At 45.5% G+C, this 24,952-nt stretch overlaps 1 protein-coding gene and 1 pseudogene across 2 annotated transcripts; one reads left to right on the top strand and one right to left on the bottom strand.

The window, feature by feature from the left end:
* The first annotated feature begins 251 nt into the window (after positions 1–251).
* On the top strand, positions 252–23,100 carry PRKRIP1 (PRKR interacting protein 1). Of its 2 annotated transcripts, XM_059038158.2 has the most exons (6): positions 252–454; positions 1,080–1,158; positions 1,982–2,082; positions 5,542–5,627; positions 6,518–6,585; positions 22,625–23,100. In XM_059038158.2, the coding sequence occupies exons 1-6, from the start codon at positions 329–331 to the stop codon at positions 22,714–22,716; spliced, it is 552 nt and encodes a 183-aa protein (XP_058894141.1). In that variant the 5' UTR covers positions 252–328; the 3' UTR covers positions 22,717–23,100. The 2 variants fall into 2 exon arrangements, with proteins under 2 accessions (XP_058894141.1, XP_066870171.1); XM_067014070.1 differs by lacking the exons at positions 5,542–5,627; positions 6,518–6,585; positions 22,625–23,100 and adding exons at positions 3,240–3,308; positions 4,280–4,477 and having other exon boundaries at positions 261–454.
* LOC131741336 (small nuclear ribonucleoprotein G pseudogene) lies at positions 19,508–20,264 on the bottom strand (annotated as a pseudogene).
* Positions 23,101–24,952: the final 1,852 nt, after the last annotated feature.

Genomic DNA, 24,952 nt, shown 5'->3' with positions numbered 1-24,952 from the left:
GGTCGGCTGGGGTCGGAGAGGTCGACTGGGGCCGGACCCTCGGGCACGCAGGGCCAACCTCTCCCCCAGGGACGTGGGCATTCGCTGCGCTGATTCGCTGAGAAACATGAAAAGAAATCAAGCAGCTTTAATCAAAATAACCCATCGGGCTTTCAAGCTCATGAATATTCAGCACCCTGCTTCCGGCTGGCAACTGCGCTCCAGCCCCGCCCAGCTAGGAGACTGCGCTTGCGTCGCTGGCGCGCGGCTCTGTCGTCATACGCGCGCGCGCGCGAGCGCGCAGCCGCTCGCCGGGACAACTGCTCGCCGGGACAGCCGCGGAGCTCTCATGGCGAGCTCGGCCGCATCCTCAGTGCGACCGCCGAGGCCCAAGAAAGAGCCGCAGGCGCTCGTCATCCCCAAGAATGCGGCGGAGGAGCAGAAGCTCAAGCTGGAACGGCTAATGAAGAACCCGGTGAGACGAGGCGCGGGCTGACGGCCCTTCCGAGTCCTACCCCTTTCCCTTCCGGCGTCTCTGGGCGCTAGCGGGCCCTCTTTCCCCGCTTCCGAACTCTGGAACTCAGTACCCAAACCCCAGGGTCAGACCTTAGGAAGGAGTAGGCGGCCCCGGAGATAGTGAGCTATTTTCTCCTCTCATGTTAGAGCCAAGCCTGGAGGAGGGCGCTGCGAAGCGACTTCTCGTGCTCTAAGACCCTTTAACTTTGAACAGAAGCCTTAGACTGGAAAGATACAATCCATGGGTTAGCACAAGGGTTTATTTTCTTCTAAACAGGACTAATTGTTAGAGAGGCATTGGCCAAGACACCTGGGGTTGGAGGTTTCCAGCCATAAACGATGAGTCGCGTTTCTGAGTTCTGCCCTGAAAAGTTGAGTGTGGCCCTGGCAAGGCTGTGGGCTCTGATAGGACCCAGAGTATACAGGATGAAGTAAAGGCAGAGGGAAGCAAACAAACTCAGCTTTGGGTCCAAGAAGGAGAGCAGCCTTACGTCACTACTTCAGTTAAAGTTTTTTGGTTGAAAAAGATGTCACTTTGTCAGCCGGTTTATACATACAAATGCTTTCGTGTTTAAATGTTGCAGGACAAAGCAGTTCCAATTCCAGAAAAAATGAGTGAATGGGCACCTCGACCTCCCCCAGAATTTGTCCGAGATGTAATGGGTAATGTCTTTTGGATGTGGGTGTGTGTTTAAATACAGTTTTTATAAAGTGTAGGTATTTAAAACTCTGCAGTTCGTATTTGTTAATTACATCCCTGATAGGAGGGGAAAAAAAGTTCACTGATCCAGTATTTTGCTCTTACAATGAACGGGTATCGTTGCTTGTGGTTTGGCATTAGACAACTTTCTTCTGCATTGTTTTTAACACCTTGTTTTTTCAAAATGGAAATAGTTTTTATTTTGTTGGGTTGTAAGTTAACATAGCTAACTATAAAGAGAATAAATAACAGGTGTAAAAAAATTAGAACCACCTGTAATCTATCATTCTATTTGTAACGTTTTGATAGAGTCCTCCAAACCTCTTTATAGTCAAAACCACTCATGCTTAAGAAAAAATGTTTACAAAAATGTGGTTGTTCTACACACACTATTTGATAACCTACTTTTTTTCACTTCATATATCATGGACATCTTCTCAACTAAGTAGAAACCTAGCATGTCAAATGTGAAATCATCTGGTGGGGGAGGGAAAGGTCACAGGCTCTCTTTTAGGTGTCTGATCTCTGAACGGTAGTCTGCTTGTCCTCTTAATACTGTGCTAGAGTGGAATTTTTGGTGACTTCCCATTCAGCATTCACACAACAGATATTTAATGATACCTACAACATGCCAGCCAGTGTGCTAGTTTCTGGGGTACAATGGGGAATAGGGCAGGCTTGGTCCCTTCCATCACTTCTAGTATCTTTCTTTGGTCCCCTGTGATTAAGAGTAGCCTGTGTTGGTAACTGGCTATCATCAAAAGCTCTGGACTGTCTTGGCTTTAGGCTCAAGCGCTGGGGCCGGCAGCGGAGAGTTCCATGTGTACAGACACCTGCGCCGGAGAGAGTACCAGCGACAGGACTACATGGATGCCATGGCCGAGAAGGTTAGTGAGCCAGGAGGCCGGCTGAGCCCTTGGCTTTAGGCAGTGTGCACCTAAACCTTAGAAAAAAGCACCTGAAGAAGACCAGATACCCCTGGTTGTGCCTTGCGTGAGGGCTGCCTTGTAAAGTCAGCCGGAGAGACAGATGTCAGGTAGAGTGCAGGGCACTTCTAGGTCAGACCCAGCACGGCAGGATGCGCACACTAGGAAATGAATGAGGGGACGGAGTCTTCCAGGTGCTGGAGAGCCCAGCAGAGTCCCCTTTCCCCTCCAGGCCATTTGCCATAGAATAGAAGCAGGATCTCACACCACTTGAGTTATTATTTCTTTATAGTTTCTCTTTTTTTGGCTGAATGCTTGTAATCCCAGTTAGCTGTGTGTTTGGTGCTAGCAGTGGTGTGCTTTCAAGTGTTTTTTTTGCCTCTTTGAGTTTTCTAGCTTTGAGACTGGCATTTCTTCATGACAGGTGTCAAATAATAATTGATTAAGAATGGAGAATTGCTGGCAGTTTCCTGGCGGTCTAGTGGTTAGGATTCAGTGCTGTCACTGCTATGGCCCGGGTTCAGTCCCTGGTCAGGGAACTGAGATCTTGCAAGCCATGCGGTGTGGCAAAAATAAATAAATAAAGATAAAAATTAAAATTAAAAAAATTTTTTTAAAGAATTGAGAATTGCTTTTGAAATTGTACTGTAAGAACTGTTAAGCTCTCCATTGCTTGATGGGAAAGGCCAGAAACCTCTCTTATTGCTCTTAAGAAATATTCTTTTGGACATTTCACTTGTCTTTCTGGAATTGAGTTTGGAGTTATTTTATCCACTCCAAAAGTTTTGTTTGATTTTTTTTACTAGATTTAAATTGAATCTGTAACTTAACTTGAATGAGAATGGATGTCATAGTGTTTAGTCATCCCCTCTAAAAACTTTGTCTTCTTTTATTTGTGTAGTCTTTTTGTATCTCTCAGTGATCATATATAGAGATTTTACATATGTCTCACCATGTTTGTTCAAAGATATTTTAAGTTTTTTGATTGCAGTGGTGAGTGGTCCCTTAAAAGTTTATTTGAATGGCCAAAATTGAGTTTGAAAAATACCTGTATGATGTTTGAACAGAATGGGATCATTGCCATGGTGGTTTTCACCTGGTATTTGCTTGTCCTGCAGCCCTTACTCGGCCCCCAGGTGTCGGTGGTTCTTCTCCAGCTACTTCTCAATTCCAGTGAGGAGTTTCAGGTGACTTGTCACACAGCTATACCAGGTCACTGAAGGATTTGCACTGTTAGGAATAAACAGAACTCTGTAGAAACTAACAAGCACTTTTTAAAACTACTTTAGAGGGGAGGAAATAGAGCAGATGGTTGTCTCAAATGCCATCAGTTAGTCTGAAGCTTTTATGTATTGATTAACAACCCAGAGAAAATACAGAAAAATGTTTCACAAACCTTGAAACCACACAGATGCAAAGGTTTTATTTCACATGGTGAAAGAGAGGCTCTGAGGTTAGAAGAAAAATAGAGATGCAAGGGAATCCTTACCTTCCACAGCGACTGATAGGTTGTCACCACTGACAGAGCACATCTGACTCCTGCTTGAGCCCTTGCCGGGGTCAGCAGCCAGCAGGGGGCTCTGTCTTGGTCGCGCTTCGGACATTTCCAGCTTAGCTTCTAAACATATCAGGTGCTTTTAGTTTGAAGTCATTGCTTTCTAGCTGAACTCTAATTAAAGCTGATTCCTTTCTTGAAAGGAGACCCTTCTTTTTAATTTCATAATTCTGCTCTCAGAGTTTCTGCATCCGTCTGAACAGATCCACAGAGCCTGGCAGTGCAGACTGGCAGAGGTGTTGAAGCCACCTCTTTCTCCTCTGCCAGCTCCTTTTTGCTCCATCGACCTTTATGGCTGTAACTAGAAGAAGTAGAGATGGCACTTGTTTTTTATCAGTAGATGTCTTTATAGTTTACAAGAGCTTTCCTGTAGGTTATTGCAGTTCATTAGTCTTCCTAAAGGCTCAGGGAAAGAGAAATTATTGTTTCCCCTATCTTATAGATGAGGAAGCTGAGGCTTAGAAACAGGGAGCTGCTAGGAAGAAATAATACAAGGGATGGATATATATTTATTTGTATGTATGTACATACTCACATATACGCATGTACACGTGTGGGTGTGTTTAGTAGCAGGTGATGGCAATGCATGTTATGCTGCCTTAGAATCGGTCATTTGATAACCGTAGCGAGTTAGGACTTGAAAATTCCATGGTCGCAGCCCTCTGGCCACTCCACCCAGTGAACCCCCATCACCGTCTCTGAAGAAGCAACACTCCTGTGTGTCTCCTTACTGTCGGTACTCTACTGCGTTTCTGACATTTCTGGGCACCGGATGTGGGGATTTTCCCCACGCCAAGCAGTTCTGTGGCACCAGGTGAGTATCCTACAATTCAACTCAATTGTGACCCTGTCTACGTGGAGATAGCGCCATATCTCGAAGGTTAAGGCCCAGTCCTGCAAGACTGAGCCCCACCCCCAACTTCAGAGGCCAACCACAAGTCCCTGTTGTCACCTGTGCTTCTGATCCACTGGTTATAAATCAGAGGTTTCCCGTGACCCCCTCCTCAGGTTCAAGTAATTTGCTTAGAGGGGCTTACAGAACTCAGGAAAACAGCTTACTAGTTTTCCAGTGTAGTATAAAAGGATATAACTCAGGAACAGCTGCATGGAAGAAGGGATGCAGAGCTTCCATTCCTTCTCCCAGCATCTCCAGTGTTCACCAACCCAGGAGCTATCCAAACGCAGCCTTTTGGGGTTTTTGAAGGCTTCCTTATGTGGACATGATTAAATCACTGACTGTTGGTGATTAGTTCAACCCTCAGCCACTCTCCCCTCCCTGGAGGTCAGGGAGGTGGGGCAGAAAGTTCCCTTGGCAACCAGCCCCGTTCCTTAGGTGCTTTCCCAAAGTCACTCATAAACTCCTCTGGTGGAAAGGGGCTGGTTATGAATAGCAAAGATACCCATTTCATGTTTGTTTCTGGAGTTACTTCAGGAACTGGGAACAAAACTAAATATTATAATAGAAGATCCCCCTGTGGCTCTCATATAGGAAATGTGTAAGGGTTTTAATGTGCCAAAAACAGTAGATGAAGACCAAATATGTATATATATTACAAGTCACGACATCACATTTTCCAAGGCCCTGGCGAAGCAGAGCCAGTAGTGCCGCCTCTGCCTTCAGGGAGTGCTCAGCGAGCTCCCTCTCACGCTTCCGCTCTCTTACACTTACTTGTGTACGAACGGTATCCTAATGACCTGAGTTATTTCACCATCAGAGATCCATATATTGATTTCCTGCCTCACCTGTGAGGCAGCTTCTTAAAGTGGCCCTGGAGACCTGGATGTAGCACCCCCAGTGGTGTGACTTCTAGGGTTCTCATACCCAGGCAGGTCAGAGTTTGTCTAACTGATGTGGTTTTTTGCAGCAAAAATTGGATGCAGAATTTCAGAAAAGACTAGAAAAGAATAAAATTGCTGCAGAGGAGCAGACTGCAAAGCGTCGGAAAAAGCGGTGAGGGCTTTGTGGCATCCCATAACTACTGAGACTTAGGGCGGGAAATGTCAAAGTAAATAGTTGGTGAACGAGTCCTTCTTGTAGTCAAAAGTTTACCTGTATGGCCTGTATAGGTCTTGGGTGTAGAGATACACAGTGGGGACTTCCCTGGCGGTCCAGTGGTTAAGACTCCATGCTTCCAATGCAGCGGGCATGGGTTTGATCCCTGACCGGGGAGCTAAGATCCCATATGCTGTGCAGTGCAGCTAAAAAACAAAAAAAAAAACCCACAGTGGAGCATCCCAGTAGAGGAATGGCTTTTCTTCCAGTACCTGGGGAGAGATCAAGTCACTTATTGCCCCCTGCCCCTGCCCCCAGCTTGCTACAGATTCTCCAAAGCTTGCTGGTCAGCACTTTGGTGATGAGCGTGTGGATTTCTGTGTCTCCTTCATGTCGATATTTTAACATCAGGTTTAATAAGTTGCTATGAGCAAACTTCCCGGTTAGCTTCCCCCTTAAAGGAGGGTCTGTAACCTCCCTAAGTGACTACATGAGTATACAGACTGCACCCGTGCACGTGTGTGTTTTAATAAATGCTCCCTCAACTTGTAGAGAGCTGAGCAGGATTCTAAAAAACAGTCCCTAAATATCTTTGAATGAGAAAGTATCTCCAGTATTTCTGGATTGCGCTAATCACCTCAGGGTTCCCGAGAATCTGATCTTGATTCATGAAGGAAGCAGGTTGATAATGTTGATGGTGTTGGAGTAGCAGAGTCATGAGGAAGTATTTCTTTCATTGTATCGTAGTATTCGTGTAATTACTAAATTGCTAAAGGGTCTGTAAGTAGATGTTTATTTTCTAAAATATAAAATAGGTAGTTAAGGAATTAATTATTTTGCATTTGCAGCCAGAAGTTAAAAGAGAAGAAATTATTGGCAAAGAAGATGAAACTTGAACAGAAGAAACAGGAAGAAGGTAAGTGGTACCCGCTTCTCTTTCATGACCTTTCTTAGTGCTGATCACGGTGGTTGACCTGTCAAGAATGAGATTTAGAGTTTGGAGTAGGTTGGCTGGCCTCTGAAGAAATGAAGGCTTGTTTCTGTTAGTTTCGACTCGTTTAATTGCAAGTGCCAGGAAGCCAAACTGGTTTAAGCAAAAACGAAAGACACTGCCTCGCGTTTAGTCCAGGGCAGACCTCCTCTCGCGCACGGCTGGTAAAGGAGCTCTGAGGTTGGCATTCACTGTCTCCTTCTGTCCCCTGGCTTCCTGTCCTCAGGGAAGCTCGTTTCCTCCTTGTGCTTGTGAGGTACCAGTAGCTGCTCCAGGCCACACCCTGGCTCATTCTTGCCTAATAGGAAAGACTGAGGAGGTGTCCCTAGCAAAAGAGTTTTTGTGTCTCTTTGGCTCTTATTGAGTCACTTGGCAAATCAGTTAAGAATGCCTTTGGCTACAAGAAATAGAAAACTAGCAGTAGTTAAGCAAAGAGGAATTATTTTTCTCACATAACGAGAAATCTGGTGGTAGGTGGCAGCCCAGTGTGGTTGAGTAGCTCAGTAGTGTCAGGCCCAGTACCCCTGCGGTTCTTTTGGCCTTTATCCTGTGGGCATGAGATGGCTGCTGCAGCTCCTGGCATCATACTTACGTTTAAAGCAGGAAGAAGAGGGGAAAGAAGTGGTACTTGTCTGTTGTGTTGTTTTTTTTTTTTAAACTGAAGAGCAAACTAGCCCCCATCACGTATTACCTTGTATCTCATTGGTCAGTACTAGGTCAGTTTGCTGTCCCTTGCTGTCATCAGGCTAGATGAAAAGAAAACAGAATTGTCATGAATCTTTAACATATCATGATCCATCGCTAGATGCTGGGTACATTGTCACCCTAGACAGAATTGAGATTTGTTAGGAGGAGGAACAGGGGGTGAGTAACGTGTCAGCTTCCCACAGCGCTGCCAGTGCTGCCCACTTCCGAACCCATCACAAGGCCAGTGGTGCCAGCCACTCCTTTGGGAACCCCTGGGCTGCGAACCAGGGGGAGAGAGGTCCCAGATGGAAAGGACCAAGGATGCTAAGAGACGAAACAGTGACAACTCGTCACCACATCTCTGAATTGGTGGCTGTTCCCTGATTGACTTGACATGGTTCCTAATTGTGATTTTTGTTCTTAAGATAAAATCAGACCTGCACTGACATACGGAAATACGATTGGCCCCTTCCAGGACCAGTTAGTTTATGAGTTGTAAATGTACTGTGTGACACACTATATATGGTATGGTTTTAGCCTGTTCCCTACCATTTTCGAGAAGAAATTATTTTACAGTACCAAAATGTGATTGCTAGGACATCATCCCTCAAATAAGCCACCTCAACACGTTCCCTGCCCTTCCCCCATGCCACACACACAGGAATGTGGAAGTACTTGGTCCAAGGGCAGGAGGATTGGGCACCCCACCAGTCTCACGTTCTGTTGAAGGAGGTACTGTGGCTTGGACCCCATTATATTGGGAAATAGAAAGGTCTCCTTGGCTCTTGGTAATTTGACCGTCCCTGCCCAGAGTTTGTTGTTTTTGCTGCTTGTTGTCTTTGTTGCTGTTTATGTGTTTAGTGACTTTCCTGAACTAACTCTGTACAGTGTATATTCTTTGTGGTGTGTGTGGGGCAGCTGGAGTCTTTGCTTGGTTAGCTTAGCGGTCAGCTGAAGATGAGAGATTTCCTGAAATGCTTTGAACCAGTAAGTCTCCTGATCTTTGCCAAGGGCTTTCTGTGTGTGGTGGAGCATGCCTTCACCATTCTGGCAGGCAGTTTACAGTTTTGCCTTAGCCTTCGCTTCCTCCTTGCACAGAGCCTCAAGGTTAGCCAGAGGTGAGGTTAGGGCCATCTCTTGTCCATCTTAGACATGTGCACAGCTCTGCACATGCACGTGGCCTTCTAGATTCCCAGCCTTTCCTCTTAAACTGTTGGTCAGTTTCTTGTTTGCTTCCACTGTTGTCACTGCCTCAGGCAGCTGTGATGTTGAACAGTTGCCATTGATTGTTTTTGACAAACCCTTGAGGAAAAGGTTGCTCTCACTGAGTCAGGCTGAATAAAGACAAGACCAGCCTCTCGGGTGGAAGTTACCAGGGAGCTGCCAGACAGGCCAGATAGGGACAGTGCTCTGGGTATGGGACTTCTGAGGAACTCCCAGGGCAGTTTACTTCCTCCAGTGGCTGCTAGGCTGCTGGTTTTCACAGCTAGTGTGAGTAGGAGGCTGTTGATTTGGGAGGCTACCTTGGATCTGCGGACAGGGAGTAGGAAATAGGGCAAATTTTTTTTTTAACAAATTTATTTTATTTATTTATTTTTGGCTGTGTTGGATCTTCTTTGCTGCGCGCGGGCTTTCTCTAGTTGTGGCGAGCAGGAGCTACTCTTCGTTGCAGTGTGTGGGCTTCTCGTTGCGGTGGCCTCTCTTGTTGCAGAGCATGGGCTCTAGAGCACAGGCTCAGTAGTTGCGGCACACGGGCTTAGTTGCTCCGCGGCATGTGGGATCCTCCGGGACCAGGGCTCGAACCCATGTCCTCTGCACTGGCGGGTGGATTCTTAACCACTGTGCCACCAGGGAAGTCCTGTTCTCTCTGGTTTTTTGTTTCTGTTTCTCCTTTCCTGTCTTCTTTTGGATTTATTTGAACATTATTATCCTGTTTTAATTTATCTACTGTGTTTTTAACTGTTTCCTTTTTTATAGTCTTTTAGTTGTTCCTCTAGAGATTACTATATTTATACTACTTTCACAGTCTACTGGGAATCAGCATTTCACCACTTTAAGTAGAATGTAGAACTTTTCATCACATAGATTTCTTTACTCTGTATGTTATAGTTGTCTCAGGTATTACATCTCCATACATTAAAAACCCCTTCAGATAATGTTACTTTTTTTTAATTGACCTATAGTTGACTTACAATATTATTTCAGTTTCAGGTATACAACATAATGACTTGATATTTTCATAGATTGTGCACTGTACAGTTGTTACAATATTTTTGGCTATATTCCTGATGCTGTGGGGGTTGGCCAAAAAGTTTGTTCGGGGTTTTCCATAACACGGGGGAAACGAACGAACTTTTTAGCCAACCCAATACATTACATCCCTGTGACTTATTTACTATATAACTGAGTTTGTACCTCTTAATCCCCTTTCACCTATTTTGCCCATTCCCCCATCCTCCTCCCCTCTGGCAACCACTAGTTTTTTCTCTGTCAGTGGAGTCTGTTTCTGGTTTGTTTTTTAGATTCCACATATAAGTGAAATCATGCAGTATTTGTCTTTCTCTGTCTGACTTATTTCACTTAGCAGAATACCCTCTAGGTTCATCCATGTTCTTGCAAATGGCAAGACTTCATTCTTTTTTATGGCTGAGTAATAAATATTTGTGTGTGTGTACATCTTTATCCATTCATCTGTCAGTGAACACTTAGGTTGCTTCCATGTCTTGGCTATTGTAAATAATGCTGCAGTGAACATTGGTATGCACATACCTTTTTGAATTAGTGTTTCATTTTCTTCAGATCAATACCCAGAAGTGGAATTGCTGGATCATATGGTAGTTCTGTTTTTATGATGTTACTGTTTTTGTTTTCAGTCATCAAATATATTTCAGAAATCTCAAGAGAATAGTCTTGAATAGTAACCAGAGAGTTATCATTGCTGTTGCTTTTTCTTTGTTCCTGATGTTCCAGACTCCTCTCTGGTATTGTTTCCCATGTCTGAAGAACTTCCTTTAGTCATTCAGTTAGAACAGGTCTGCTGGCTATAAATTATCTTAGCTTTTCTTCATATGAGGCTACCTTTATTTCACCTTCATTCCTATAGGACATTCTCACTAGGTTTAGAATTCTGGGTTGGCAGTTTTTATTTCAGCACTTTTGAAATGCTGTTTCATTTCCTCTGGCCTCCACGATTTCTGATTTTAAAAAAATATGTAGTTATTCAAATTGTTCTCCTATCATTGTTTTTCTCTGGCTGCTTTCAAGATCCTTAGCTGTCAGGGATTTGAGAATCTGATTGATATGTCTGCACATGGATTTCCTTGGGTGTATCCTGGAGTTGGGTTTGGAGTTCACTGAGCTAGTTGAATCTGTAAGCATGTATCTTTGTTAAATTGGGGTGTTTTTTTTTTTTCAATCTTTTTTTGTTTCTGTTGTTCATATTGGATAAGTCCTATTGATCTGACTTCGAGCTGTCTCTTCCCTGTGTCATCTCCATGCTGCTTATCGATTCTATCCAGTGAATTATGTTTTTCAGAAAAGTTTTCCAATTTCCATTCGATTCTTCTTTATACCTTCGGTTTCTTTGCTGCAGTCTTCTATCTTTCCATTTGTTTCAAGAGTCTTCACTCTTACTTCCTGGAAAACTATTTAAATAGCTACTTTCCAGTATTTGGTAGTTCCAGATCTGGGGCATGTTGACATTGGCATTTGTTGATTGTCTTTCCCCATGCAAGTGGAGATTTCCCTGATTCTTCACATGCCAAATAATTTTCTGTGGATCCTGGACATTCTGAACATTATAGCGTGAGGCTCTGGTCTTGCTGATGTTTGTTGTAGCAGACAGTCAACCTGGTTGTGTTCGGAACACGGGTTCTGACCAGCCTTCTGTAGATTGTGGTTCCGATGTCAGTTTGGTTTTTAAAGCTTTTGCTCTGCTCTCAGATGTGTCCTGTGTGTGCCACCCAGTGGCCAGTCAGGGTTTAGTTCTTTGAGCTCAGTTCTCAAAGTGTTTGGCATGACGGTTAGGGCCAGATCCGTGTGTGCTGTCAGGGCGGCCCAGGAATTTACAGACAACTTCACGATGTCTCTTCTAATCCTCTCTCCGTGATCTCCCCTGTAGTTTCTGGTTTCTTGGGGCTCCCCTTTTCAGACCTCCAGCCAGAAAGTTGGGGCTTGCGACTTTCCTGGTGGTCCAGTGGTTAAGACTCCAGCCTCCCAATGCAGGGGGCCCGGGTTTGATCCCTGGTCAGGAAACTAGTTCCCACATGCCGCAACTAAAGGTCCCACATGCCACAACTAAAGGTCCCACATGCCGCAACTAAGACCCGGCACAGCCAAATACATAAATAAATATTGAAGAAAGAAAGTTGGGGCTTTAGTTACCTACTCTGCCCCGTGCTTTGTACAGCTGCCCCTGCATCCAGGGCTGAGTGCTGGGAGGACAGAGAAGAAAAGCAACAGAGTTTGCTCGGCCATCTTAGGACCACAGCTCCTCTGATCAGAGAGGAAGGTTCCCCTGCGTCAGAGTTTTTGCACATGCAAGCCCCTATTTCACTGCAGTCGCTGCGGCCATCCTGACACCGGCAGGATTGCCTGGGAGCTAGGGTGTGAGAGAATGGAGAGAAAAGGAGAAACACGAGAATTTCCCTTCCTCTGAGCATTAGGAGTCCACTTTCTTACTCCTTGAATCAGAAGTAGAAGGTTTCTCTTGCAACTGTGTCTGTACCCAGTTTCCACTTCTGCGTATTGGATTGCCCTGAGTCCAGGCTGGGGGATACAGGAGAGAAGAAAGAAAAAAAAAACAGGAAACACAATATTGTTCCAGTGGTACTTTGTATTCTGGTCTTTAACCCCAGTCTGTCTGCTTTTCAGAGTCCATGCATTCTGTCCAGGTTCTGTAGCTGTGTTCAGTGGAGAAACGGGGTCAAATGTGCTTGCTCTGTCTTACCTGGAACCCACCCTCTTTGATTTTTTGAATCCAGTTACAGGACTTGATATTTAGCTCTTGTGCATTTCAGCTTGGTGTTATTGGCTCCGTTAATTCAGGTTTCCAAAATCCTTTTGAATTCTGATTCTCGAATTAAGCATGTTACCATGTCAGGGGCAGGTTTGATAAACATACCTCCTTTTGTCATTGGTAAAAATGCTGAGCCAGACTGGGCCAGGGCCAGAGCCCTCCAGCATCCACTAGCGAGCTCCATCTAGGCCAACATGGACCTGTTCACTAAAACTCTGGGTGGAGTTATTCTCCAGCTAAGAATCAGCTAGACTCACTCTTCTTTCCTCTTACCCACAGAGGTGTCATTCTAAACTAAGATCATTTGAGGTCAGGGAGTAAGTACAGTAGGCATAGATTCTAGGCTCTCACTTCTAGGGTCTCACTCTGGCTCATCCTGACCTTAGCATCTCCTGTTTGAGCAGATGTGGTTTTTTTTTTTAGGCTGTAAAATGATAAGCTCTTTCTAGATCTAAAATTCCACAGCTTGATAACTTTGCCAAACGCCTTGCTGTAATGAAGATATAGCATATTGGGGCAGCAGGAGGGGCGGTTCCCTCACCAGTAAATCTAAGAACCCTTTCAAAACAAGAAACAGGTTAGTTTGCTCTGAGTTTGTACTTAATGAACCTGTAGTGGGTCTTTGGAATCACTTAATAACTTTTTAGTAATCAGCTCTAGAATTGAAGGAGACAGGAGGCAACATCCCAGAGCTGAGGTTTCTTTTTTTTTTCTTTTAATATTTATTTATTTATTTGGTTGCGCTGCGTCTTTTGGTTGTGGCAGGCAGGCTCCTTAGTTGCGACATGCATGTGGGATCTAGTTCCCTGACCAGGGATCAAACCCAGGCCCCCTGCAACTGGGAGCACAGAGTCTTAACCACTGCGCCACCAGGGAAGTCCCCAGAGCTGAGGTTTCTTAAATCCCCCTTTTCTAGCCACTTTTACACATTAGATGCATGTGATCGTGCAGTTTTCAGCCACTTTTCTTTAATTTGGCCAAGGCTGTGAAGAGTATATGAGATGGTAGATTTCATCCAGAACCTCTAACCTGTTTAAAACGGCCTTGTGCTCTCTCACTGGGCCTCCCCCATCCTGAGCTTCAGTTCTATCAGAAAGATAGATGTTTGTGCCCGTGTTGCATCATAGTAGCACAGTGTTTTTTTCAAACTGAGGGATGTGATCCTTTACTCACTGGGTCATGAAATCAGCTTAGAGGTTACAGATGTTGGTTTTTTCATGGCTTTTTCAAACATGCATAAAGTAGACTAGAAAATATCAGAATGCATCACACCCTGAATAACTGTTTTGTGAAATTTTCTTTCAGTTTCTATGTGGGCTGTGGGCTGCAGTCAAACAGATTTGAAAATCATTGTTATGATACATGAGCCCTGCTCTTCTACTTGTGAAGTTAGCACCTGTACCTATTTAAAAAATGATTAGTAATAACACATGGGTATATATGCTTCACACCAAATGGCCCGGATAGAGAGTGCTATAGGGGTAACTTCATAAGGATGGTTTGTGTGCCTCTTACCTCACCCTCTGTTCCCTTCCTTATTTTTCATTTTGTGAAAGGGAAAGTAGGTTTTCTAGGTGGTTGAAGTGAACAGAAACTTAATGTGGTGATAATCAGTTGTGCCACAAGGTGGCTTCTGTGCGCTTCAGGGTTCTTGAGGGACTTGGAGATAAATTACTCGCGCTTTTTGGCTCTTCTGCTATAAAGTGGTAAGGGGCAGCTGGCTAGGAGTTCCGTTCTCTTGTTGGAGAGGAAATATCCCCACTTGTCCGTGCTGGTCCAGCAGTTCAGTGAAGACACCCTGCAGCGTAGGCTTGTCTGAATGATACCACAGGATGCCGTTAAGCCAGTTTGGATTATTGTGACACCTTGAACTCCCAAAACCGTGTATTCTGATACCGGTGTTACTTACCCTGACACAGGCTCACCTACCAGAGAAACCCAGGGTGACCTTAAGGTGACTTGTTACTAAGTACGTCAAGGGCAGTTCCTTGACAGTGGCAGGGAGGAGAGAAATAGGTGAGGGAGACTGGGGTACAAACGTTCAGTTACAAAGTAAACGCGTCACAGCTGTGAAGTGTGTGAGTGTGGGGAATGTCGTCAGTAACCGTGTCATGTCCTTGTATGGTGTCAGATGACAACGAGGTTTATCGTGGTGATCATTTTGAAATGTATGGAAATATTGAATCACCGCGTTGAGTACCAGGAACTAGTATAGTGTTGCAGGTCGATGATACTTCAAACACAAGCAAACAAACACTCATAGGAAGAGTTCAGATTTGTGGCTACAGAGGTGGGTGAATGGGAGGAAGGGGAATTAGATGAAGGTAGTCAAAAGGTACGAACTTATGGTTACAAGATAAATAAGTACTGGAGATGTACAACGTGATAAAGACAATACTGCTGTACATCATGAATGAAAGTTGTTAAGAGACTTCTCATCAGAAGCAAGAATTTTTTTTCTGTTTTCTTCAATGCTGTATCTATATGAGATGATGGATGTTCACTAAACCTGTTGTAATCATTTCAAAACTGGGGGTGGGGGGAAGCAGTTTCTCAGCCTCAGCACTGTTGACACTTGGGGCCAGATAATTCTTTGCTGTAAGGGACTATATCCTGTTCATTGTAGGATGTTTAAGGGCATCATGGCTTCTACCCACTAGATGCCAGCAGCACCCACCCTCCCCTCAGTCATTGACAATCAAAAATGTCTCCAGACATTGCCAAGTGTTCCCTCGTGGGGGAGGGGGGCAAAATTGTCCCTAGCTAATAAAATTCATATCTCAGCTGCTATCTGGTGTTTGGAAGGCACTCAATTTATGTGGGTTTTTTTTTTTTTAATAAATAAATTTATTTATTTATTTATGGCTGCGCTGGGTCTTTGTTGCTGCACGCAGGATTTCTCTAGTTGCAGCACGCAGGATTTCTCTAGTTGCAGCGAGCGGGGGCTACTGTTCGTTGCAGTGCGCGGGCTTCTTGTTGCGGTGGCTTCTCTTGTGGAGCACGAGCTCTAGGCACGCGGGCTTCAGTAGCTATGACGTGCAGGCTCAGTATTTGTGGCTCGCGGGCTCTAGAGCGCAGGCTCAGTAGTTGTGGTGCACGTGCTCCATTGCTCCATGGCATGTGGGATCTTCCCAGACCAGGGCTCAAACCCGTGTCCCCTGCACTGGCGGGTGGATTCTTACCCACTGTGCCACCAGGGAAGCCCCTCAATTTATGTTTTGGATTGAACTATTTGTTTCAGTGCCAAAACTCTTATACATATTATGTTGGAAAACTATCCATAGCCTTTGTGTCTTTTGAGAACAAAGGTAATATATGATCATTTTAGAAATTTTTAGAATATGCAGAAAATAAAGTCAAAAATAAAAATTATCCATAATTCTTACTAAAAATAATCACTTTAACATTTTCATGTTTTTAATTTCAATTTTAATATTTATTATATAAACCTATTTATATAATTATATTTACAGTTGTCCTGTTTTTTCATATAACATTGTATCACAAATATTTTCCCATGTCCTTGCAATTCCATAGTACAAAAGGATTTTTTTCCCTAGCGTATTCATTCATCTGTTTGTTTGTTTTTTATTTTTTTGTCTGAGTTAAGTCTCATTTGCGGCATGCGGGATCTTTCGTGTGGTGTGGCCTCTTCATTGCGGCGTGAAGCCTTCTCTAGTTGTAGCGTGTAGGTTTTCTCTTCTCTAGTTGTAGTGCACAGGCTCCAGGATGCATAGGCTCTATAGTTGTGGCGTGCGGGCACCAGAGCACATGGGCTCTGTAGTTTGTAGCACGCAGGCTCTCTAGCTGAGGCGCGTGAGCTCAATAGTTGCAGCGTGCGAGCTTAGCTGCCCCACAGCATATAGGAACCTAGTTCCCCGACCAGGGATTGAACCCGCGTCCCCTGCATTGGAAAGCAGCTTCTTTACCACTGGACCACCAGGGAAGTCCCCATTCATCTGTTGTTTTTTTTTTAAAGTTAACATCAGTTTCAATTATACTCAGTGGCATTTTACCTAGTATTGCTATAGTCTAAATAAAATCTCAGATTCTTAGATTTTAAAATTTTATGTAAACAATAGCGTAAGAGTAATGGAAAAAGCTCAGATATTATCCTCATAGATCACCTTTCTTTCTGTCCATTGTATTTTAATCTCTCCATATGCACATGTCATTTGTATGTGATGATAATTGTAGTGTATGAACAGTTTCCCCTTTGCTTGTTTTTATTTAACATTATAAGCATTTCTGGTCCTTCATAATTTTTTCAGTGACTGATAATATCCAGCAATTGACATGCCATGATACACCTAACATTTTCCATTTTGTTAGACATTAATTAGATGGATTCCAGTTTTTCTCTTTAGAAGATATTTTAGTGAATTTATGCACCTGTCTCCCTTCCCCCTTTCTGGGTCATTTCCTTGAGATAAATTTCCAGCAGCGGGAATAATTAGATCACAGAGTGTAAAAAGAGTTCATGGCTCTAGAAATGTATTGCCAGTTTCTTTCCAAAGGAGTAGTACCAGTTTTTACTGCCATCAACAGTGTGCAGTGGTGTACACTTTTACCATATCCTTGCCAGATTCCTCCACGTGGATAAAAATGTGATTTCAGAGGAAGTCAAGGTCTCATTGAGGATTTAGTAAAAAAAACCTTACAAAAATATAGATCCAGGGGACTTCCCTGGTGGTCCAGTTGGTAAGACTCCGTGCTCCCAGTGCAGGGGCCCAGGTTCGATCCCTGGTCGGGGAACTAGATCCCACATGCATGCCGCAGCTAAGAAGTCCGCATGCTGCAACGAAGAGCCCGCATGCTGCAACTAAGACCTGGCACAGCCAATCAGTCAATATATATCTGTATCTCCAGATGTGGCAGGACTATGGTAGCAGCCTCCACTCTCTTCCCACCCCACCCCCGACGCCACCCACCTTGAACAGCCTCCAGAGCTCTTTTTAAAACAGGTTGGGGCTTCCCTGGTGGCGCAGTGGTTGAGAGTCCACCTGCCAATGCAGGAGACACGGGTTCGTGCCCCGGTCCGGGAAGATCCCACATGCCGCGGAGTGGCTGGGCCCGTGAGCCATGGCCGCTGAGCCTGCGCGTCCGGAGCCTGTGCTCCGCAGCGGGAGAGGCCACAACAGTGAGAGGCCCGCGTACCGCAAAAAAAAAAAAAAAAAAAAAAAAAAAAAAAAAAAGGTTGGATTGTCATTCATTCTTCTGCTTGTACAATAACAATACTTAGCATTTATTGAACATTTATTGTGTAGCCCCAGTTCTCAGCTGCTTTGCAGGTATTAACTAACATAATCCTCACAGCGGCCCTGTGAGACAGGCAGTGACGTTATCCCCATTTTACAGCTGACCTTAGGGACCAAGTGGTAATGGCACCCGTAGAGCTAGCGGCAGTGAGTGACAGGCCGGGATTTGATCTCAGATAATGTGTCTCCACGGGCCTTGTGCTTACCCGTGAGGTGATCCTGCTTGAAGCCTAGTCAGTAGCTCCTGCATTCTTGCCCTTTCTGGTCTCTCCACCATTTTGTTCTGGCCACTCCCTTCCACGTGTCCTCTACTCTCACCAAGCTTAACATCTCTGTTCTCCCACCTCTCCTCGAGCCTCAGGCCTCTGAGCTCTTTCCGTTTTCATGCTACCCGACTCCCCATCTGCTTGGAAAACTTCTCACCTTGCACCTTCCTCTCTTTGTGAAGCCTTTCCTGACCTCCCTCCCCACCCAGCCTCCACCTTGCTCCACGGGTTTCGCAGACTTGGTGATGGAATCTGCTGAATCACGTAAGGGTGCTTATCTATTCAGTTGCAATCTCAGTTCCATGCGGGTAGGCAGTGTCTTTTTTTTTTTTTAAATAAACTTTGTTTTAGAATGATTTTAGATTTACAGAAATATTACGAAGATAGTATGGTACAAAGAATTCCCATATACCCAGTTTCCTGTGTTCTTTTTTTTTTCTGTGTTCTTAACATTTTAAGTTAATGTGGTTCATTTGTCACAACTAATGAACCAGTGTTGATACATGTAGTAGCTAAAGTCCATACTTTATATTTCCTTAATTTTTAACTAATGCCTTTTTCTTGTTCCAGAATCCCATGTAGGATATCACATTACATTTAGTCATCATGTAGCCTTAGGCTCCTGTTAGTTCTGACAGTTTCTCAGACTTTGTTTTGATGACCTTGAGAATTTTGAGGGTCAGATGTTCTGTAGAATGTCCCTCAGTTGGGATTTGTCTGACGTTTTTCTCATGAGTTATTTGTTCTGGGGAGGAAGATCACAGAGACAAAGTACCATTCTTATGTCAGGGCTGGGTGCTTGTCAAGATGGCTTGTCACAGTTGATGTTGCCCTTGATCACCTGCTCAGGCAGTGCTCTTCAGGGCTCTCCGTGTAAAGTGACTCTTTTCTTCCCCTTCCCACGCTGTGCTCTTTGGAAAGAATTCACTGTGCGTAGCCCATACTTAAGGAGTGGCGGGTTATATAGCCCCTCCATGAGGCAGAGTAGCTACATAAGCTATTTGAAATTGTTCTGCATGGATTTGTCTTCTCCCTCATTTCTTTATATCAGTATGGACTCTGGGCTATTTATTTTATACTTTAGGTTTAATCCAGTACTACTTCATTTCCTTGCCCAAACTCTTGCAGCTTTGGCCATTGGGAGCTCTTTCAGACGGCCCGTGTCCCTTTTACATACTCCCATTACTGGTGGAGTTTTGAGGGTTTTTGTTGTGTTTTTAACAGCACTTCCTTAGTTTCTGGTACTACAAGATAGTCCAGACTTGTCTTGTGCATTTCCTGTCCCTAACCGAGAATCAGCTTTTTCTCTGAGTCCTATTTCTTTTCATTGGAGAATGAAATGATTTTGTTGAATTACCAAATGACTTGAATGTGCAGCAGATTCCTAGGTTTCTCCTCTTTGAGAGAGAGACTTCCAGGCCCCCACAGCCTGTCTCCGACATACAGGAAACAATTGCGTTTACTATTAATTGAGGTATTACATTTTCAGGAGCTTTCCGGTCACAAGGAGAGCTTTGGGTCCTTCTCTGTCGGTCAGCACTCAGGCGTCCGGAACACCCCATTCCACAAACATCCAGGTTACTGAGTATTTTACTGTTTCTTTTTTTTCCACTATTACAAAAGTTTATTTAATAAAAGTGTTCAGTAATGTACACGAGCCAGTTTTTATCATAGTAAACTGTGGAGGGGACATGAGGAAGCAGTTGATTTCTCTGGCAAACACAGCCATTGTTCATACTGGTTCCAGGGTTTCTAACATGGTACCGTTTCCTCGTATTACCACCACTCCAGTTCTGTTCTGTTGCCATCTCCACACATTCATCTATCACAGGATTCATAAAGGGATCAGAGCCCCACACTATTCCTTGGACGTGTCTGCCACCATTTAATTTTAGTGATAACTTCTCCATAAATGTCTTCCATTCAGGAGGGTGAGGCTTGCTCATGATGTCTACTCGGTGAGCTCAGAGATGCCTCCTGTTTTGCTGTCTCTTTAAGATCAGAATGAAAGATCAAAGCCTATGCTCTTGTCCTGCTGTGTTCGGATCTCTATGGATATGGTTGGTGGTTCTTAGAGAGGCTTGAGGCTGACCAAGTATGACTAAGTTATGGAACAAAACAAGTAATCAGCAGTTTCAGCCTTGGAGCCCAGGTTCTAGAGCAGAGCTCCCCCCGCTGGTATGTGGGGAATGGACTACACATGGCAGAGACCCTGATCCCCTTGCCTTCAGGGTGGAGACTGAGCGCCCATGGCCTTGGACCAGTTGCCCCACATGCCATAGAAATACTGTCCTTTTCCATGAGTGCCATGACATGAGAGCACTTAGGGAGTTCTGCCCTAGGAGTTCAGAGCTATGTTTTTGATCCATCTATAGTTTTTCACTCAGTCTCTGCATAGCATTCCCTCCCTCCCTCCTTCCCTCCCTCCCTCCCTTCCTTCCTCCCTCCCTCCCTTCCCTCCTTCCTCCCTCCCCTCCCTCTCTCCCTTCCTTTCTTTTTTTCTTTCTTCCCCTCCTTTTTTTTTTAATTTTGGTAAAACACACATAACACAGAATTCACCATCGTAACCATTTTTAAGTGTACAGTTAGTTCAGTGGCACTAAATACATTCAAATTGTGCAACCATTATCACCATCATCATCTATTCCCATAACTCTTTTCACCTTGTAAAACAAAAACTATATCTTTTAAACAACAACTCCCCGTCTCCTGCTCCTCCCAGCACCAGCAACCACCCCTTCTACTCTGTCTCTGAATTTGGCTACTCTCAGTGCCTCCTCCACGAGAGATCGTATAGTATTTGTCATATTCTGTGACTGGCCTGTTTTACTCAGCATAACGTTCTCAGGGTTCATGCATGTCGTAGCCTGTGTCAGAACTTTCCTTTTTACGGCTGAATCGTTGCGCTGTGTGAATAGACCGCATTTTCCTTATCCACTCGGTAGGCTCACCTCATTCCTGTTTTCACCGCATTTTTCTTTTTTATTTTATATTGGAGTCGAGGTGATTTACGATGTTGTGTTAGCTTCAGGTGTACAGCACAGAGATTCAGTTATACATACATATATATCTGTTCTTTCTCAGATTTGTTTCCCATATAGGTTATTACAGAGCATTGAGTAGAGTTCCCTGTGCTGCACAGTAGGTTCTTGTTGGTTAGCCATTTTATATATAGTGGTGTGTATATGTTAATCCCAACCTCCTAGTTTATCCCTCCCCCCCTTCCCTTTTGGTAACCATAAGTTTGTTTTCGAAGTCTGTTTCTGTTTTGTAAATAAGTTCATTTGTATCATTTTTTTAAGATTCCGGGTATAAGTGATATCACATGGTACTTGTCCTTCTCTGTCTGACTTACTTCACTTAGTATGATAATCTCTAGGTCCATCCATGTTGCTGTAGATGGCATTATTTCATTCTTTTTTATGGCTTTCGTGTCATTTTCTTTTGCCTCCGTTTCCTTATGCATTTCTGCAGGCAATGTACCAGAGGCTTGAAAGTCAAATTGTCCAGGTTTGAATCCTAGGTCCTGGTTTTACTGATTATGAGACCTTGGTTAACAAATTACTTAACCTCTCTGAGCTTTATTCCTCCTCTGTAAAGTGTATACAGAGGAGTGTTACTTCTCTCACAGACTGTTGTTTAGCGCTCAGACGGTATGTAAATGCAAAGACAGTCAGCACAGTGCCTGGCACATAACAGGTGCTCAGCAAGGCTTAGCTACCGAGACGCGCTCCTCATTCGTACGCTCAACATTTCTTGTTCTTTTTGGCATGAGGGTGAGATGGAGGAAAAGCCTAAGTAATTAGGTCATAGAGATGATGTCAGCCCCCTGCCATGAGGGCTCTTTAGTGTCCCATCCTCGGGTATGCGGGTGACTGTGCTGTGCCCTGGGCGCCCCCAGGCCTTGAAGCTCCTCGGCCCTGTGACAACAGCGGTGGCGAAGCTCTGGGTGCCTGTAGGCCCTGGGCTGCTGCAGTGAGTTTCTGCACGGCTGCGGGAGGAGGCCCACGGCGCCTGCAAGTGGCCTTCTAGCGTGGGTGGGGAGCTGGAGGACTGGTGTGGGCTTGGGCTCTGCCCCGTCCCAGCTCCCGCCTGCTGCCCTGCTCCCAGGAAGAGGGGAGGAGGAGTTGGCCACGTTCGGCTCTTGGCCAGCTCAGCCGCGCTGAGGGTGGGCTGGCAGAGCGCCGGGGAAGGCGCTGGGATTCAGAGCTGCACGCGGGGTGTCAGAGAGAGGCTTCTGCATCCGTTGGAAGAGCCGGGGAGCCGACGTATCTGTTGTGGCAGAGCCCTCTGCTCCACGGCTTTTGAGGCCCCTTTTGCAGACTGGGGTGAGAGCTGGAGATGTCAGCACGAGAGTTGCCAGCCTCGCGCTGAATGTTAAAGGGCTGCCGTGGATGTCGCCCTGCCAAGGTGACAGACTTGAGGGGGGATCATATAAAAAGCGGCGAGGCCTGATGTATGGGGTGTCAGGTTCTCATGTGTGCTGGACCTTTTCGTGAGGATGAGGCCCACCCTCCAGCAGTGGTAGGTCGGTTCTGTGACTGGCCCTTTATACCCAGGAGTGGCAGTGGGGACTGACGGACGTGAGGACCTCCCTGGCTCCACCCTGTACAGTCCAGGAACAGCTGGTTCCTGGGGTGTCCTCAGCAGTGCTTTCTCGGAGTACCCCTTGATTCGCTGATCAGGGGATACTCTAAGATTTGTATCTCTCTAATCCAAATGTCGTGTGATTACAGGATCCAGTCAGTCCCAGGAGCAGCCATCCAGTGGCTCCGAGGCGGCATCTGGCACAGAGGAGGATGAGCCCAGTTTCGTCATGGGGCGGTGACGATGTGGCCGCGGCAGCCGTCTGGAGCCTGGCCCGCTCTGTGACCGGGACCCAGAAAATCCTCCACAGGCCTCAAGGGGAAGGGAGCAACCTCTGTTTCAGCTCAGTTTCCCTCCCACAGCCTCACTGGATACAAGCAAGTAGGAGTCCACCCTAAGGGCTCACAGCCCCCCTGTTGGCAGGACTGGGCCTGTGGGAGAGAGGACCGTCTCCTGGACGCTCGAGGGCACTGCCAGGCAGGCTTCGTTAATGTGCTCGCTGCAAAGGCGGGAAGTGTGTCACCTGGTCCCCCTGGCGCCTGTTCTCACACGATTGGACACTGATGAGTTCGGGGCTGGTTTCTGTGAAACGAATGTTTATTTAGTAAAGAACAGAAAAACTCCAGGTTTTGTTCGGACCTTTAAATGTTAATTACAGAAACTGTAGAGAAGGCTGTGAAACGACATGAGAGGGATGGGGCCTGTTCCCAGACTCGTTGAAGGAAATGGCCTTGGCCGTGGAGCTAACTCTCACTGCAGGGCATGTGACCTCCATTTCCTTCAACAGAGAGTGCAGACTGCACCCCAGAACACGTGCTCCCTCCCAGCACACGTGTGCAGAGGGAGATGTGGGACCTAAGTGGGGCTGAGCCAGAAGAGAGGACCTTTGGAAAAACAACTGGTGAGTAGAAAATAAGCAGGTAGAGAATCCAGCCTGGGTTGGACCAGAGGAGATGCCCTGGGGAATCCTAGCTGCGCTGCGGGGAAGCAAACGCGTTGGCCCAAAGAGGGGATCTAAACGGAAAATGGGAGGTGATCGAAGGTGTCTTTTCAGGCCAACAGGAGGAACAGGGATGGTCTCTAATTTTAGAGCCTTTGCTCACTTTTTGGATATTTCCAAGTTTCTAGCTCTATTTTGTGCCTTTTATGGAGTTTGATAGAATTAGGGAAATAGTGGTTTTGAGTGAAGGGAAACTAAGAAACATCTTACCTTTCTTGATTTCCCTGGCTCCACCCTGAGCCCTGTGACATCTGTGATAACTTCTGTCTTTCCACAGTTCAAGTCACAGGAATTTTTCTTTCCCAGGAAGCTGAAATGGCAAGTCAGCCATAATAAATTAGCACACACTCTGACTGTACATCTTTTTTTTTTTTTTTTTTTTTTTTTTTTTTTTTTTTTTTTTCCCCCCGTACGCGGGCCTCTCACTGCTGTGGCCTCTCCCATTGCGGAGCACAGGCTCCGGACGCGCAGGCTCAGCGGCCATGGCTCACGGGCCCAGCCGCTCCGCGGCATGTGGGATCTTCCCGGACCGGGGCACGAACCCGCGTCCCCTGCATCGGCAGGCGGACTCTCAACCACTGCGCCACCAGGGAAGCCCTGACTGTACATCTTGAAAGCCATGTTTCTCTTTCATCGGGGACTGGCTGGTTAGTTTTGTGTCCTCCTGTCTACCTTTGAACTGTTGGTTTCTTTCTCTCTCCCCAGATTCAAAGTAAGAGTTATGACACACACTTTAGTGAGTCTCTCACACTGGAGGCGCTCCCTGCCTCTGCCCAGTGCCCCTGGCCAAGGGCTCAATGAGGTACCAAAGCACATATGTGGAGATGTGGGCAAATGACTAGACAGACGGGAGGGTGCCAGACTGGATAGTTGTTTTTACCTTTACTTGATGTCAGAAGATGCTGTTCAGGAAGAAAATGTCCTCCAGTGGTTTCTGATGATAGTTAGGGGGTTATCTTAAGGGGTACCTTAAGTTGAATGACTCTCAGTATTTCTGTTACCAACCAGAAACTTGGATCAGGCCACCCAACACTCGGCAACTAACATTGTACTTTCTGTTATCACAGCCCAGTTTATTGCAGGGTGCCAAGGAAGGAGAACGGACAGCTTGCGCTCAAAAGACCCGAACTGCCCAGCGGCTTTCAGAGGAGGGCTTTTGAAGGCTGAGGGAGAGAGGTCACAGGACGGGCGATCGTACAACTCTGATTGGTTAATGGTGATAGTTGGGTGATGTTTTGGGAATCTCAGCCCTTTGGGTCCAGCCAGTCTAGGGTCTACATGCTGGTGGTCAGCGTGCAGTTAACGTCTTCACCTGGCGGGGTCTTGATTTCTGCAAAACAGCTCAAGGGAACGGCTCTGGATACTATTTATAGCCCTTGAGGCACTAAAGGTCCTTGACTTTGTTTTATGGCTAAATTATTATTTTGCCTTAGTTGACTGCTTTCCTTAGTTTCTGCATTTTCTTACTTCTAATTAA

The sequence above is a fragment of the Kogia breviceps genome, chromosome 14, assembly GCF_026419965.1.
Source record: "Kogia breviceps isolate mKogBre1 chromosome 14, mKogBre1 haplotype 1, whole genome shotgun sequence".
Classification (NCBI taxonomy): domain Eukaryota; kingdom Metazoa; phylum Chordata; class Mammalia; order Artiodactyla; family Physeteridae; genus Kogia; species Kogia breviceps.
This window is presented reverse-complemented; position numbering and strand designations above follow the sequence as displayed.